Source organism: Phlebotomus papatasi, chromosome 1 (genome assembly GCF_024763615.1).
Source record: "Phlebotomus papatasi isolate M1 chromosome 1, Ppap_2.1, whole genome shotgun sequence".
NCBI classification, from domain to species: Eukaryota; Metazoa; Arthropoda; class Insecta; order Diptera; family Psychodidae; genus Phlebotomus; species Phlebotomus papatasi.
In genome coordinates this window covers 93,590,597-93,609,073 of record NC_077222.1, presented here as the reverse complement: position 1 = coordinate 93,609,073, position 18,477 = coordinate 93,590,597, and the positions used below count along the sequence as shown (strand labels likewise).

Here is an 18,477-nt window from a genome sequence, read left to right as displayed (position 1 = left end):
AAATACATAAATAAGGCCTACGGATTACACGTAATTAATTTGAAAAAAGAAAAATTTTAAAAAATAATTTTTTAATCATTTTTTGCACCTGGTTTTCCGAACAAACATGAGGCAACAAACTTTTGACACCTACTGTAGTTAAATGCCTCAACATTCCTAAAAAGAGCCATGGGTCAAATCCATTGATAACATAGAAAAAATTGAGTTATCCGAAGCTTGAATCGTCCGAAGCTAGCGCGCTTCGGACGCGGATTCATTGCTATGCAGCTGCAGCCTAATTATGATGTCAATTGATGATATTTTTCACGAGGAGTAAAGTAACTCAGCACAATCTTGCCGCCAAACAAGAACATAAACAATTCTGCACGCAAAAGCAGTGACAAGTGGAAGATTCCGCACCAAAGGTGAACGAATTGAAAAATTATGGGGTGATGCTTTCTGCAGGAAATTGACATTTTATTGTTACTTTTATTACATCTTAACTATCCAGCATACATCGTGGTACAATGTTGCACTTATTCCGATGGAAAAAAATCCAGGAATAAATTTGAAACCATTTTACAGGTAATATTTTCAAAAGGTCCCCAACAGTTGTTGAGGTAAATCTTAGAAACGACTCATTGGTCAAATTGATTTTTAATTAGATTGTTGAGACATTAGTCAAAAGTGTCTCAATATTTACCCTTACAAACATAATGAATTGTATAGTGTTAAAATTTTACACATTTTTTTACTGCGTAATAAATCGTCAGTGTTACAACAGAAAGGAACACAAAGTATATCAAAATAATGTAATTTGGAGATTCTGAAACACTTTCTATTAGTCTTGTGGTCTGTTCCTCATGCATTTTTTGATTCATATTCTTCTCTAATGTAATGAATTTTTGCCAAATTGAAAGAATTTCTGCATCAGCTTTATCATCAGTACTAAAACATGTTATTCCATCAATATTAGCTGCATTTATTGGTAAAGTTTTATCGACGTAAATCGTCAAACCTTGTGATCTATATTTTGTTAACAATAGAAAAAGGTTTGAACATTTGAATTTATTGTGGGATAACCCTATTACTTCCAATTGAGGCAACAAAAATTTTGGATTTTCATAGAAATTTGTTATTAAATTGCCTTGCAAATATAAATGTTTCAATTTTCTAAAAATTGACAATGTGTATTCATCAACAGTCTCCAAACGATTAAATGACAAATTGAGATATTCAATTTCATTATTTGTGTGAAAATTGTCATGATCTAAAAAGAACATTTTATTTTTGGACAGATCTATCCACTTCAGAGATTTCATTAGAGAGAAGCAGGAACCAATATTGTCAATATCGTTTGATTTTAGTGAAAGACGATACAAATTTGTACATCTGCAAATATCCTGCAAGTTGTTGCCTATATTATCGTTCAAATTCAAAGTTTCAAGCGTCAAAATTGCATTTCCTAAAGACACCTCACTGATTTCATTATTTTCAGCATGTATCTTGCCGCAATTGAATTCGCTTATGTTTCTCAAATTTATAATCGAAAGTTTATTAAATGAAAGTAGAATTGAAAAATTTTTTGCATGAAAATTCTCAGTTGGATTAAAGATTGTCAATTGATTGTCGCTTAAATCCAGTGTTTTCAAGCTTTTAATGTCAGCAAAAATATTATAATTTAATTCTTTTAAGGAGTTTATTGAAAGATAAATTTCTTCAACGTGTTCATTAAACGAATTTCTCGATATATATGCAATTTTATTGTCAGATAAATCAATGAATCGAAGATATTTACACTTAGAGAATGTATTTTCCTTTATATACTTTGGTTTAAATTCAAAATCTGCATTTATTTCAGAAATATAGCTCTAAAATTCTGCATTACATCCTCTAATTTGATCTCTAAATCGAATTTAAATGTATTCCAAGTAAGGTCACTTTAAAAATTTTATCTTTAATAAGTTGATCTAGGCTTTCATGTCTCTTATATATGTGTTTTCTCTCCTGAGCTTGTATTAATTAAATGCAAATTTGGGATATAAATTTATGGAAAATAAGTAACATGATTACAGCAATATAAACAAAAATTAGATTTACTTTGTGAAGTGTTATGCCGCTATACTATATTATGTTTTCGCATAATTACTCAATTGAATATATAATACATTATTATAATTTATTTATTTTGATGTACCGGGCTTTAATTGCCATTTTGTACATGTTACGTTTAAATTTTTTTTATTCGCTTTACATTGAATATGAGAAATATTGTTTCTTGAGACGCTTCAATCATTTGCACCGGGAGGGATTCGGACTCACAACTGTGACATTCGAGCCGAGGGTCTCACCGCCCAAGAGCCAAACGCTCTTACCAATTGCATCATGGACCCCCCTAATATATAATACATTTTATGAAATTATGTTACTTCATCATTAAAATTAAGTTGGTTCTACCATAGCGTTCTGTCAAGTTTAATTTCATTTCCCCATCTGGTGTTTCTTATCATCTTTCCGTTAATAGGTCTTTTAACTCGACAATTCAAACACAAAATACAGTACTATTTATTTATTTTTTTATATTTATATTTTGAACAATCTTGGCGCGAATATTTCAAAATAATAGTTTTCTCTAAATTCAAATAACATAGCATTAATTTAACATAAATTCACAATAATTATGAATATTTTTTTGCATAATTTTACAAACTAATAAAATTTCCTTAAATTTGTCTTAATTTTAAAATAAAATACAATGCAACGAAGAGGTCAGGGCAAAAAAATCACAAAGATAGTGCTTCTACAGGATTGGAGTGATTAAAAATTCGAATATATTTTTGTAAAAAAATTATTAAATATTAATTATTTTGAGTAAATCTAAAAGTTGATTTGGTGAGGATTCCTAAAAATGCTTGCGATAGTCCTTGAGAGAATTATTCTGTTTGTTATTAAAGATATTGAATTTTTAAATATTCAAATGATTTCTTGCCTCAGTTTCCCTATCAATGAAAATTTCCTTAGTATAGTAACGGACTAGATAAACATATTTAAAACTTAAAGAATGAGATGTCTCTAAATTTGGGAGGATAATTTTAAAATTTTCCAGAAATTCTTCAGGCAAATCCAAAATCTTAGAAACAACTTATTGGTCTTACAAAACTCTTATTGCAATATTGTGCTGATTTTTAATTATATTGTTGAGAGATTACTCAAAGGTGTTTCAATATTAGCTCTTCTACGATAAAAGCATAATGCATCGTACTTCCTCAAAACAATAAATAAATTAATCGATACCATGACAATTAGAAGGATTACAATCATTAACATTAAAGTATTACTTGAAGAGGAAGAACTTGAGGCATTTTCAATTGGTTTAATATTAGGAATGAAATTATTTTCGGTATTCCATGCATCCGTTAAAGCTCTTTTATCATTTTTATTTGCACTCTTTCCATATGATGAGTTTTTAATAGTATTTTCAAAGAAATCCAATTTCTTGTTTAACATTTTTGTTATTTCTTCAAAACGATGGTTTACATCTAAGTTAAATAGTTTTTGTTCCTGATCCTCCTGTTTGTTCTTCAAAGTCATTTTATTCACATTGTTCTCCAAGGTATTGATTTTTTGCAAAAGAAAAGATATCTTCGCTTCTGCTTTATCAGAAAGAAAATTTGTAGAATTTGATTGCTCTAATAATTCTCTTTCATTATTACGATAGCATGCTACCCCATCAATATTAGTTGTATTTATTGGTAAAGTTTTATCCACATAAATCGTCAAACTTACTGATTTACATTTTGTTAACAATAGAAAAAGGTTTGAACATTTGAATTTATTGTGGGATAACCCTATTACTTTCAATTGAGGCAACAAAAATTTTGGATTTTCATAGAAATTTGTTATTAAATTGCCTTGCAAATATAAATGTTTCAATTTTCTAAAAATTGACAATGTGTATTCATCAACAGTCTCCAAACGATTAAATGACAAATTGAGATATTCAATTTCATTATTTGTGTGAAAATTGTCATGATCTAAAAAGAACATTTTATTTTCGGACAGATCTATCCACTTCAGAGATTTCATTAGAGAGAAGCAGGAACCAATATTGTCAATATCGTTTGATTTTAGTGAAAGACGATACAAATTTGTACATTTGCAAATATCCTGTAAGTTGTTGCCTAATTTATTATTGTTCAAATTCAAAGTTTCAAGCGTCAAAATTGCATTTCCTAAAGACACCTCACTGATTTCATTATTTTCAGCATGTATCTTGCCGCAATTGAATTCGCTTATGTTTTTCAAATTTATAATCGAAAGTTTGTTAAATGAAAGTATAATTGAAAAATTTTTTGCCTGAAAATTTTGATCTGGATTAAAGATTGTCAATTGATTGTGGCTTAAATCCACTGTTTTCAAACTTTTAATGTCTGCAAATGCATTGAAATTTATATCTTTTATAGAGTTTTTTGATAGATTAACACTCTGAAGATATTTACATTTTGAAAAAGTATTTTTCTTTATTGAAACGATTTTGCTTGATGAAAATTCCAATTCGGTAACATTTCCAAAATTTATTTCATCTACGTTGCTTAGGGTTGTGTTTCTCACTATCAACTTGTTTAAAGATGTCAAATGGATCATCAATGTCATTGGAAGATTTTCCAAGAACGAATCAACAATTTTGAGATTTTCAACGTTTTGGCTTTTATCTATATAGTATTCACGATCATTGGTAAATTTATAATTTCTGATCACACATTCATATTTAGTATTGAATCTTCTAGAATAGCCATAATGATAATCGTAGTACTTTTCCGTGTTTTCATTCCACTCATCACAATGGACATTTTTGTTCCGGATATTTTGTCCAAATGTGAAATCATTTAGGAGTAAAACTGGTAGAAGAATGCTGGATAGATTGAAAAATAAGCAACAAATTTATTAAAAATATCACGACAAATTTCAGTAATTAAACTAAGTTTCACCTCAATGACCACATATTTGCTAATTTTTTTTACTCAACAATTTTTAATTTTTAGACTATGTTCAAGTCAAAGCTCGAAGAGAGACTGAATGAAATGAGTAATTTTCTACATTTACTCCCAGTAATGTTTATATCAAATGCGCTAATATCGCATATTTATATTCCCCGTTTTCCGTTTAAGTATCTAATCTTATAATATACAAAATGTACCACTACTTATAGAAATGAACATATTTACTTTATGAATGATATGAATAATGCCCAACGCACAATAACTTTTGGTTTTGATTACATGTTTTTGACATTTCAATGAGAGTTCTAGTTATCTCACTCTCTCTCATATGAAATTTTGAAAACATGTTTACAAACAAAAGTTATTGTGCGTTGGGCATAAGACACACACGCAAATCGTGTCCTGAAAATTAATTTTCGTAAATCGAAGAGTATTTATGAAAGAATGTACTATTATAATCAATGTAATGCTATCTATGTCAAAACGTTCGTATGCAAAATTTAAGCCCGATTTGACGAAGTCGAATTTCACTTCAGTCTATAAAAGCTGAGATTGCAAACAATCGTACTTAAAACAATAATAATCACGAATATTTTGGCTTCTGAGCAATCGATAAGATCCAATTCTTCGACAAAATTATAGAAAACATTCGGATCTTTTTTTCATCAATATATCATTTTTCTGTACATACAATTCCTAGATATTTTAGTTTCAATTTTAGATACAAAATTTGCATTTGTTTTAGGAATTTGATTCAAATTCAACTTTGAGCTCCAAATCGAATTTTAATGTATTTCGGGTTGACCACCGGTAGGGGAAGGTGCGGCTATTTTGAGTGGTAGGGTTACTTTGATATACGATATTTTCGCATACTTCTAAAGTAAGCATGACCTTACAATTATTTTATTTAGGTCCTTAATAGTTTTATTTATTTAACTTACATTACTTTAAAGCGTAGTTTACTTTAGAAGTATGCGAAAAAATGACATATCAGTAGTAAGGGGACAGCAGAGTACTGTTTTGTGGGCGTGGCTTTCCGTGGAGCACGAGACTGTTTTGTGACGCCACATCGATAACTCTGGTGGGTGGGCTACCTGCAGGTCGGTTTTCCCCGCTCCCCGCCCTCCTCTCCCCGTCCTCCTCTCCCCGCCCTCCTCTCTCCCCCCGCCCTTTCCGGCTACTATTTTGCGTTTTGGTTAACTATTTTAACTGAATATGGAGCACAATACTGATTTGTGGGCGTGGCTTGTCTGTGGAGTACGATACTGTTGAGTGGGAAGCGATTTCATTGGCTGTGGAGCACGATACTGTTGAGGGAAGCGATTTCATTGGCTGTGGAGCACGATACTGTTGAGGGACGCATTTTCATTGGCTATGGAGCACGATACTGCTGAAAGAAGCGTTTTCATTGGCTATGGAGTACGATACTGCTGTTTGAAATGTGATCCGTTTCAGACGCCATATTGATCTTAGCTGTAAGTTTTAGGCGACCATCTTGAACTTTTTGGAACTTTACACTTTTTGAGATTGCGCTTTTTGATAGTCATTTTGAATATTTGAATTAACGGAAATTACTTTGGTGGACTCTTCCTCATGTAATTTTTTTCTCCCTATATAATTTATATGAGAAAAGATCTGCCATCCATGGGAATTGATCACCAGACCTCTCGGTTGCGAGTCCAGCACCTTATCCATTGTGCCATTGTGGCATGATAGAAGGTTTGTCAGAAGTCTTTCCTATGCAGTAAGCGGGATTCTCTATACTCTCTGGCCTATATGCACTGTCCAAGTGTGGAAAGATGCAAATGCAATATGAGACCTTTTCGCGCGCTCGAGACCATATGGGAGAGACTATTTGTATGAGTCTTTGTGCGACAATTTGATTCCTTCAGATGAATGAAGCAACATGGAAAAAATGTCTTGCAGTGCGCAATATAATTGTAAAATTGAGTGGAATTTCGCAATATTCACTAATTTTACTGGCGATAAGAACTATCAATAATTTTCATTGGTTATTGAACAGCATGATGTTGATGCCGTCATGCAATTTAAACCATTTTCATTGGATATTGATCAATAGATATTGAAACGTCATTGAGTTGAGATTTGCATGTAAACAGTTTTTTGTTTTTCAAAGCATGCAACTTTTGAGCTTGCGTATTTCAATATTATTTGAAATATTTAACTTTTTTCTTTAAATTGTAACATAAATTGCCGAAAAATATCTTAATTCTTCACTTACACGATTGTATCTCACATCATTCACATCTCTTGTTGATATGATCAAACGATCAATTTTATGCAATTTGTCTAAAAAATATTTTTCATTCAGTTATTTCAGATAAGAAGTAATAAATTTCGTGAAATATATTGAATTTCTGCTTATTGCAGATGGTGACTGCCATGAAATTTCAAGAATCTTAGTTTCAGATCCTCAATTTTCAAATAAACAAACTGATGATCAAAGATGTTGCTATGCATTTTTATGCAGTTGTGCGGGATTATTCGAAATTTGCACTCCTGTATCATGCATAAAATAAAAGAATTAAAAGATGAATGAAAAAATGTCAATGTGGGCAAAATTTCTTGTCTTGTGTATGAATCATTTAACTCTCTTGATCGCAAGTGGGAAAGTATGTAAAAAGTGTTAGATTTCTCATAACTTTGTATTACAATGTTCTTTTTCTCTGACATTAGAGAATTTTTACAACATTACAGAACAAAATTATTCAAAGTGAATTATTGATTTGTGTTTTCTTTTATTATAATTTAGCAAATATGAAAAAATCTGTAAATATATGTACAATATTTACCTAAGAATTTGATTATGTGGAGAAATGGCAGCAGAGTAAAATAAAATAGGAACCAACTTTTCATACAAAATTGATTTTTATGAATGAAATGTTGTATACACTTCTATAATTCGGTACCTGGGATGCTGAATTAACTTATGCATTTTTCATTGATGACTCATTATCAAATTTATGTATATTTCTGTGGCACATATCACAAAATAGAAGATGAAATCCTCTTTCTTTAGTAGAAGATCAATTTTTTTAAGATGACTCTCAGTAGAATAGGCATAAAAAATAAAATTCAAGCGATACTCACTAAAATAAAGTCAAACATTTGCGTTCTTACACTGATAAAAGAAATTTAGCTTTGCACTCACTAGCACTTCATCACTGAATACTATTAATTTTAGTTCTTGACCGTAAAGCTTCATCCTCCCCTGAATAAATGTTAACAAAATTTTATTTATTATATTGAAAAACAATTTAAAAAAAAGTAACTTCACTTGTAATTTAGAAAAATGTTCTATTTGCCCCTCGCATCCTACCTCTAGACTTTATTCTGAGATATGAACATGACATGTCCAAACATGTTTCATCGTGTATGAAACAAACATTTTGCATACGTTTGCATAATTTTCTCGGGAAATTTCGTCAGTACGATCAAAAGATCCTAAAATATTTTATAGGAATTTGAACATTGGAAAAAAAGTCTCATTTGTATCCCTGATTTATTGATGAGTGGAAGGCATTTTCTTAGTGAAAAGTGATAAATCACAAAATAACTTATCTGAAAATATGGAGACAAAAGAAAGATCACATCAAGTTCCAAATGTAATGAAGGCAAAGCAGCACTTCAACAAATATAATCCTGATCCTGCTGAGGAACTTCGAAAGGATGAGGAAAAATATGCAAGAAATCGACAACAAAATACAACTCCTGAACTACTGAATGCATACACCTACTTTCTAAATCGAACATGTACATTGTTTATCACGATCGGGTTTACTCCAGAGAATTTTTCACCAGTTGCTAAAATATGTGCCGTAAGCTACTGGGATGGAATTGACGCTGTAGAATTCACCCAAAATACATGGACAACGTTCTGTGCCAATGAACAAACTTTAAGGAAATTATTGGGAGAGGATGCTGGAAAGGATGATGCTAATATGGAACTTGAGCTGCTGAATATTCAACTTGAAAACTGCATGAACATTAGTAGTTACTATGCCGTGGAAAATTCCGAACTACTTATTCTCAGTCAAAATGATGGAAATGATCGTCTATCCCTAAATATTTCAGAATTTGACAAATTAATGTTACTTTCTGAATTTATAAATGCAACTTTGATTTACAATACTTCTGTACAGTGGTATGTACAGGAATATTTTGAGAGATACAGCAATGCTTGTAAATCTTTAGGTGTGCAAAGATTGGAAAATTCTAATTTTTCAAACAGCAATACTTTTGATCCACCAGTCAATTATTTTCGCCTGTTTCATGAAATTCCTTTTGTAGCAAGTAAATCAAATATTTCTTAAAATGTAACATGTGTATAAAAATCAAATGATGTCAAATATAAAGATGAGAAAACGTAAATGTAAATTGTTTTAATCTTGTATATTTGCAATCTGAATCCTCTTAAGATAAGAAGAATGAAGAAAAAAATGAAACTTCAATTGCACAGGGTTATGCATTATGCCAATATTTATCTATACCAACATTCCCTTTTCATCTCAACATATTTGCTATGTGAGCAAGATTAAAGTCAATGAAATAAAATTATTTGTGAGAATTTTGTCTTGTTGTGAAAAGAAATTGTTTTACAATCAATTATTTCAACATTAGACAATGTTTCATCTGTGCATCAAGAAAAACACAACATGTTTCATTGATGCATGATGAAAAAAATCAATATGAAAATGCAGTGAAAAATTTTACCAACATAAAAAAAATCTGCAGAGAGATATCATATTTTTAATCAACTTGCATTTTTTCTGCATCAGAATATTTTCTTCACGTGAAAAAAAATCTTCAAAGTGGCGTCTGGCATTTTTTCTCAACGTAATCTGATTTTTTCTTTGCAGCATTAGCAGGATTGTTTTAATTACATTTTATAGCACAATCAAAATGATTGTATCGAACTTCTTTGACAAAATCTACTCGATTGCATGCAACTACTTTTAAACAATTCACATGATTCCTCATGTTGATGGCAACATAAAAACAAAAAAAATAATGATACTTTGATCAGATGCGAAAGAAAACTCATTTCATTGTTTTACAATCAATTTTATTTATAACTTAGTCGGTTGTAGTTTTTCATTACACAAAAAAAATCTTGACTTCATTTTTTGTTTTCTTCACGAGAAATATATTCTTGTAGTCTCAACGTATGGCTCTCGGCATATAGGGCAATGTCTTGTTTTTGAAGCACATCCTTCACAAGCAGCAACGTGTCCACAAGGTAGGAAAGCGGTATCGTATTCATTGTTGTAGCATATTTTGCAGATTTTATGTGATTGCTGTACAATATCGTATTCTGCTTCTACATTATCACAATCCAAAATTTGATCGCCAAAGAATATCTCGAACAAATTATCAATTGTATTTTCATCATTAGTGTTAAAGAATTGTACCATCAATTGTTTTTTCTCCAAAATAGTCATGCTTTTTCCATTTTTAATTTTTCTTGAAATTTTTTCCACTACACCGCGACGTAAAATCTCATTCTTGTTTTCATGAAGTAGGTCGATCATTTGTGCTATTGTCTTTTTATGTAAAATAAATTGCACCAAATCAGACTCTGATTTTTCTTTTGCCAAAGCTTCTGCTAACTGTCTCAAGCTGTGCGTACTCATTGCGATATAGATTTTTTCTGAGTGATTTTTTAAGATACACCATGTTAAATAATTGTGAAAAATGTTTGTAGTGAACAATTTTCAACGAAAGAAAGAAAGGGGAGAGGGATTTTTGAGTTAAAAACGCTCTAAATTTATACTTTTAACTTTTTATTGCAAATTATATAGAAAATTATACAACACTACTAGAATTTTCAGATGAATATACATGATCTGAAGCAGGTTTCCTAGAATAATATAACGTTTGTTCCTCAAAATCAGATAAAAAATCTTCCGCAGGTACTTGATCTCCTTCTGAATCAGTCACATATTCTACAAGGTAAAGATTTTTCTCCTGTTTTTCAAAGTATTTTTCTGTGAGCTTATCTTTTCTTTTACACATGAGTTGATCTTCAACTTCTTTGTTAGACTCCTCTACCTCACTCCTTTGAATTTTGTGTAACTTCTCAGAAGCTATGTCACGTTCCATTTTATTTAAAATTTCTTCTATCCAAGATGGCGGGTCATCGGAATGTGGTCTTTTTCGTGTAAATCTTTCCAAAATTTTCTCAGCTTCTTCTTTCGTAGGATTATGATTTATCAAAAACTGCAAAACAGTTTCGTCAAATATAATTTTTATGAATTTCTTTATTCAAAAATATGGAACTCACCATGTTATTGTGTATCCGAAATATGTATTCTCCGTGAATTAGGTTGGCCTATCTTTCGTAAAACAAACTTATTGGTTTGACTGTCGATTATAGAATAACAACAATTTTACACACTTGGTTGAAATATCCAGTTCAAGTTATGCATCACTTAAAAAATTATCCAATATTGCGAAATTCAAATATTATTTTTCACACGTGCAATGAAAAATGTCTCATAAAAGTTTCAAAATTGTACGATATTTTACTGGAAAAACACCATACGTGATAAAAAGATGAAATTTGAGATTTTCCTTCTTTGTATGCACTAGGACATGTTTCGAACAAGACTTGGTGGCCCTAGTAAAATACACTTACACGATCGCAACTTTTCTTGGAAAAAATCCATTCACAGTTGAAATATGATCCTCTGCACACGTGAAATTTGGATTTTTTTTTTTAATAAAAATACTAAATTCCGGAATGATTTCCTGGAAAAGCATCATTTGCGACAAAAAAATGAAATTGGAGATTTTCCTTTTGCATGGATATGTTTCAAACCTCTCCTGTAGAATCCACGAAAATCGTTTTTTTTTTAGCGCCCATATTCTTGATTTATGAGTGTCAAAAAAGTGTAGATCCAAAATTTGGGCCCGACCTGAGGAGGTCGCATTTCATCTCGGACAAAATGCACATACACCAATTGTACTGGGCACCCCCCCTCCCATACCTCTATACCCCCCCCCAACCCCTTCTCAGAATCCGATGACGTCATATTTAACTTTTGAATTAAAATTTACACATTACACTCATTTTTTAACGTTATTTTCCCACTTGACTTGGATTTTTTACAAATTTTTATTGCGTTTGTTTCTTTTGCCACTAGCAAGTGCGAGAGCAACTGCGGGAGTAGTTATGATATCTTTATCAACCAATTCGGTATTTTCGGGATTTTAAGCGGCTAATACAACTCAATAAACCTTTATCGATTTAGCCCTGATATAACAACTTAAACAAACGCAATAAAAATTTGTAAATTTTTATTGTAGAGGAGTCTAACAAAGAAGTTGAAGATCAACTCATGTGTAAAATAAAAGATAAGCTCACAGAAAAATACTTTGAAAAACATGAGAAAAATCTTTACCTTGTAGAATATGTGACTGATTCAGAAGGAGATCAAGTACCTGCAGAAGATTTTTTATCTGATTTTGAGGAACAAACGTTATATTATTCTAGGAAACCTGCTTCAGATCATGTATATTCATCTGAAAATTCTAGTAGTGATGTATAATTTTCTATATCATTTGCAATAAAAAGTTAAAAGTATAAATTTAGAGCGTTTTTAACCCAAAAATCCCTCTCTCCTTTCTTTCTTTCATTGAAAATTGTTCATTACAAACATTTTTCACAATTATTTAACATGGTGTATCTTAAAAAATCAATCAGAAGAAATCTACATCGCCATGAGTACGTACAGCTTGAGACAGTTAGCCGAAGCTTTGGCAAAAGATAAATCAGAGTCTGATTTGGTGCACCTCATTTTGCATAAAAAGTCAATTGCCCAAATGATCGAACTGATTCATGAAAACAACAATGAGATTTTACGTCGTGGTGTAGTGGAAAAAATTTCAAGAAAAATGAAAAATGGAAAAAGCATGACTATTTTGGAGAAAAAACAATTGATGGTACAATTCTTTAACACTAATGATGAAAATACAATTGATAATTTGTTCGAGATATTCTTTGGCGATCAAATTTTGGATTGTGATAATGTAGAAGCAGAATACGATATTGTACAGCAATCACATAAAATCTGCAAAATATGCTACAACAATGAATACGATACCGCTTTCCTACCTTGTGGACACGTTGCTGCTTGTCAAGGATGTGCTTCAAAAACAAGACATTGCCCTATATGCCGAGAGCCATACGTTGAGACTACAAGAATATATTTCTCGTGAAGAAAACAAAAATGAAGTCAAGATTTTTTTTGTGTAATGAAAAACTACAACCGACTAAGTTATAAATAAAATTGATTGTAAAACAATGAAATGAGTTTTCTTTCGCATCTGATCAAAGTATCATTATTTTTTTTGTTTTTTGTTTTTATGTTGCCATCAACATGAGGAATCATGTGAATTGTTTAAAAGTAGTTGCATGCAATCGAGTAGATTTTGTCAAAGAAGTTCGATACAATCATTTTGATTGTGCTATAAAATGTAATTAAAACAATCCTGCTAATGCTGCAAAGAAAAAATCAGATTACGTTGAGAAAAAATGACAGACGCCACTTTGAAGATTTTTTTTCACGTGAAGAAAATATTTTGATGCAGAAAAAATGCAAGATGATAAAAAATATGATATCTCTCTGCAGATTTTTTTATGTTGGTAAAATTTTTCAGTGCATTTTCATATTGATTTTTTTCATGATGCATCAATGAAACATGTGTTTTTCTTGATGCACAGATGAAACATTGTGTGATGTTGAAATAATTGATTGTAAAACAATTTCTTTTCACAACAAGACAAAATTCTCACAAATAATTTTATTTCATTGACTTTAATCTTGCTCACATAGCAAATAGGTGTGATTATGAAGGAATCACACCTAATATGTTGAGATGAAAAGGGAATGTTGGTATAGATAAATATTGGCATAATGCATAACCCTGTGCAATTGAAGTTTCATTTTTTTCTTCATTCTTCTTATCTTAAGAGGATTCAGATTGCAAATATACAAGATTAAAACAATTTACATTTACGTTTTCTCATCTTTTTATTTGACATCATTTGATTTTTATACACATGTTACATTTTAATAAATATTTGATTTACTTGCTACAAAAGGAATTTCATGAAACAGGCGAAAATAATTGACTGGTGGATCAAAAGTATTGCTGTTTGAAAAATTAGAATTTTCCAATCTTTGCACACCTAAAGATTTACAAACATTGCTGTATCTCTCAAAATATTCTTGTACATACCACTGTACAGAACTATTGTAAATCAAAGTTGCATTTATAAATTCAGAAAGTAACATTAATTTCTCAAATTCTGCAATATTTAGAGATAAACGATCAATTCCATTATTTTGGCTGAGAATAAGTAGTTCAGAATTTTCCACAGCACAGTAACTACGAATGTTCACGCAGTTGTCAAGTTGAATATTCAGCAACACCAGTTTCATGTTGGCATCATCCTTTCCAGCATCCTCTCCCAACAATTTTCTTAAAGTTTGTTCATTGGCACAGAACGTTGTCCATGTATTTTGGGTGAATTCTACAGCGTCAATTCCATCCCAGTAACTTACGGCACATATTTTAGCAACTGGTGAAAAATTCTCTGGAGAAAACCCGATCGTGATAAACAATGTACATGTTCGATTTAGAAAGTAGGTGTATGCATTCAGTAGTTCAGGAGTTGTATTTTGTTGTCGATTTCTTGCATATTGTTCCTCATCCTTTCGAAGTTCCACAGCAGGATCAAGATTATATTTGTTGAAGTGCTGCTTTGCCTTCATTACATTTGGAACTTGATGTGATCTTTCTTTTGTCTCCATATTTTCAGATAAGTTATTTTGTGATTTATCACTTTTCACTAAGAAAATGTCTTCCACTTATCAATAAATCAGGGATACAAATGAGACTTTTTTTTCCAATGTTCAAATTCCTATAAAATATTTTAGGATCTTTTGATCGTACTGACGAAATTTCCCGAGAAAATTATGCAAACGTATGCAAAATGTTTGTTTCATACACGATGAAACATGTTTGGACATGTCATGTCATGTTCATGTCTCAGAATAAAGTCTAGAGGTAGGATGCGAGGGGCAAATAGAACATTTTTCTAAATAACAAGTGAAGTTACTTTTTTTTAAATTGTTTTTCAATATAATAAATAAAATTTTGTTAACATTTATTCAGGGGAGGATGAAGCTTTACGGTCAAGAACTAAAATTAATAGTATTCAGTGATGAAGTGCAAAGCTAAATTTCTTTTATCAGTGTAAGAACACAAATGTTTGACTTTATTTTAGTGAGTATCCCTTGAATTTTATTTTTTATGCCTATTCTACTGAGAGTCATCTTAAAAAAAATTGATCTTCTACTAAAGAAAGAGGATTTCATCTTCTATTTTGTGATATGTGTCACAGAAATATACATAAATTTGATAATGAGTCATCAATGAAAAATGCATAAGTTAATTCAGCATCCCAGGTACCGAATTATAGAAGTGTATACAACATTTCATTCATAAAAATCAATTTTGTATGAAAAGTTGGTTCCTATTTTATTTTACTCTGCTGCCATTTCTCCACATAATCAAATTCTCAGGTAAATATTGTACATATATTTACAGATTTTTTCATATTTGCTAAATTATAATAAGAGAAAACACAAATCAATAATTCACTTTGAATAATTTTGTTCTGTAATGTTGTAAAAATTCTCTAATGTCAGAGAAAAAGAACATTGTAATACAAAGTTATGAGAAATCTAACACTTTTTACATACTTTCCCACTTGCGATCAAGAGAGTTAAATGATTCATACACAAGACAAAAAATTTTGCCCACATTGACATTTTTTCATTCATCTTTTAATTCTTTTATTTTATGCATGATACAGGAGTGCAAATTTCGAATAATCCCGCACAACTGCATAAAAATGCATACCAACATCTTTGATCATCAGTTTGTTTATTTGAAAATTGAGGATCTGAAACTAAGATTCTTGAAATTTCATGGCAGTCACCATCTGCAATAAGCAGAAATTCAATAAATTTCACGAAATTTATCACTTGTAATCTGAAATCACTGAACGAAAAATATTTTTTTAGACAAATTGCATAAAAATCGTTTGATCATATCATCAAGAGATGTGAATGATGTGAGATACAATCATGTAAGTGGAAAAGTATGATATTTTTCGGTAATTTATGTTACAATTTAAATAAAAAAGACAAATATTGCAAACAATATTGAAATACGCAAGCTCAAAAGTTGCGAAAAAACTTTGAAAAAAAAAAAAACTGTTTACATGCAAATCTCAACTCAATGACGTTTCAATATCTATTGATCAATATCCAATGGAAATGGTTTAAATTGCATGACGGCATCAACATCATGCTGTTCAATAACCAATGAAAATTATTGATAGTTCTTATCGCCAGTAAAATTAGTGAATATTGCGAAATTCCACTCAATTTTACAATTATATTGCGCACTGCAAGACATTTTTTCCATTTTGCTTCATTCATCTGAAGGAATCAAATTGTCGCGCAAAGACTCATACAAATAGTCTCTCCCATATGGTCTCGAGCGCGCGAAAAGGTCTCATATTGCATTTGCATCTTTCCACACTTGGACAGTGCATATAGGCCAGAGAGTATAGAGAATCCCGCTTACTGCATAGGAAAGACTTCTGACAAACCTTCTATCATGCCACAATGGCACAATGGATAAGGTGCTGGACTCGCAACCGAGAGGTCTGGTGATCAATTCCCATGGATGGCAGATCTTTTCTCATATAAATTATATAGGGAGAAAAAAATTACATGAGGAAGAGTCCACCAAAGTAATTTCCGTTAATTCAAATATTCAAAATGACTATCAAAAAGCGCAATCTCAAAAAGTGTAAAGTTCCAAAAAGTTCAAGATGGTCGCCTAAAACTTACAGCTAAGATCAATATGGCGTCTGAAACGGATCACATTTCAAACAGCAGTATCGTACTCCATAGCCAATGAAAACGCTTCTTTCAGCAGTATCGTGCTCCATAGCCAATGAAAATGCGTCCCTCAACAGTATCGTGCTCCACAGCCAATGAAATCGCTTCCCTCAACAGTATCGTGCTCCACAGCCAATGAAATCGCTTCCCACTCAACAGTATCGTACTCCACAGACAAGCCACGCCCACAAATCAGTATTGTGCTCCATATTCAGTTAAAATAGTTAACCAAAACGCAAAATAGTAGCCGGAAAGGGCGGGGGGGGGGAGAGAGGAGGGCGGGGAGAGGAGGACGGGGAGAGGAGGGCGGGGAGCGGGGAAAACCGACCTGCAGGTAGCCCACCCACCAGAGTTATCGATGTGGCGTCACAAAACAGTCTCGTGCTCCACGGAAAGCCACGCCCACAAAACAGTACTCTGCTGTCCCCTTACTACTTATACTATATTTATCCCATTTATCCCTATGTACAAGGCGTAGAGTCCTGTGTACAGGGCATACCTCAATTGTGACATATATCGTGGAACGGTCACGAGTGCGGAAAAATTTCCATACGAATCATTATGTGAATATGAGAAAGTGGTTTGAACTTTGAAGACCACTTGCAAAAGGAGGTAGGCCAGCCTCAAGCTGTTGCGTGGAGTGCTTCGGTTGGTGTAGTGGGCCGCTATTTCACGCCACTTAAGTCCTGAGCCCCCAATATCCTCTTGTAGAGCCCCATGGCTTTGCAATTATTACAAGAATTTTTGTTCTATAATACCTTTATTAGTGAATAATACCAGTACATGAGAAAAAATACTTCCTAGGTCCTGAACTTAATAGATCAAGTGGTAGTCATGAGCTCAAATTCCCTTCGGTCATTAGGCTTTTTCTGGTTTAAAAGGTGTATGTGGGTGTATGTAATCCACGGTGTATGGGACTGCCAATTATATTCCTGTATAAAAAATAGATAAGAATAGATGCCTGGAATATCTCCTTGGGAGAAGGCCTAGTCCCTCTATGGAAAGTTGCGCCATCCAGCTAGAATTGAAACTCTTGACTAGTCCTGGTTGGTTTAGCCGTTGCCTGGATTAACAATTGTCAAATAGGTCGTATGGTCACTCACAATGATTCTAAGAATTGTACTACATAGGGTAAACTGGGGCATCACCAAACACAGGGTAGCACTAAACACTGCGATTTTTTAATCAGATATTCGACTTCAGAGGACAAGGTTTATAGGAATTTATTGACACTATAGGGATGCTTGTCCATTGAAGAAATCAATCCAAAATTGAAGAAGTCAATTTTGCAAGCCGACTACCCTTATCAGTTAGACAGAGATTAACACCAGAAACTGGCATTTGTCATCCCCTTGATTTCACCACACCCTGAGCATTCTTCGGCCCTCCATGCACGCACTGTGTACACAGTGTGAAGAGGTGAGGTTGTCGTTAGAGGCACTCTGGTGGTGGCGCAGGCCATAAAGGTAGAAAGGTAATTCGGGTCTCTAGCT

The 18,477-nt window shown here is 32.2% G+C and overlaps 1 protein-coding gene across 1 annotated transcript; it reads right to left on the bottom strand.

The window, feature by feature from the left end:
• Nucleotides 1-429: 429 nt before the first annotated feature.
• On the bottom strand, nucleotides 430-5,043 carry LOC129809780 (toll-like receptor 3). The gene is made up of 2 exons (XM_055859869.1): nucleotides 4,968-5,043; nucleotides 430-4,891 (listed from the first exon to the last, which is right to left on the bottom strand). The coding sequence occupies exons 1-2, from the start codon at nucleotides 4,979-4,981 to the stop codon at nucleotides 3,169-3,171; spliced, it is 1,737 nt and encodes a 578-aa protein (XP_055715844.1). The 5' UTR covers nucleotides 4,982-5,043; the 3' UTR covers nucleotides 430-3,168.
• Nucleotides 5,044-18,477: the final 13,434 nt, after the last annotated feature.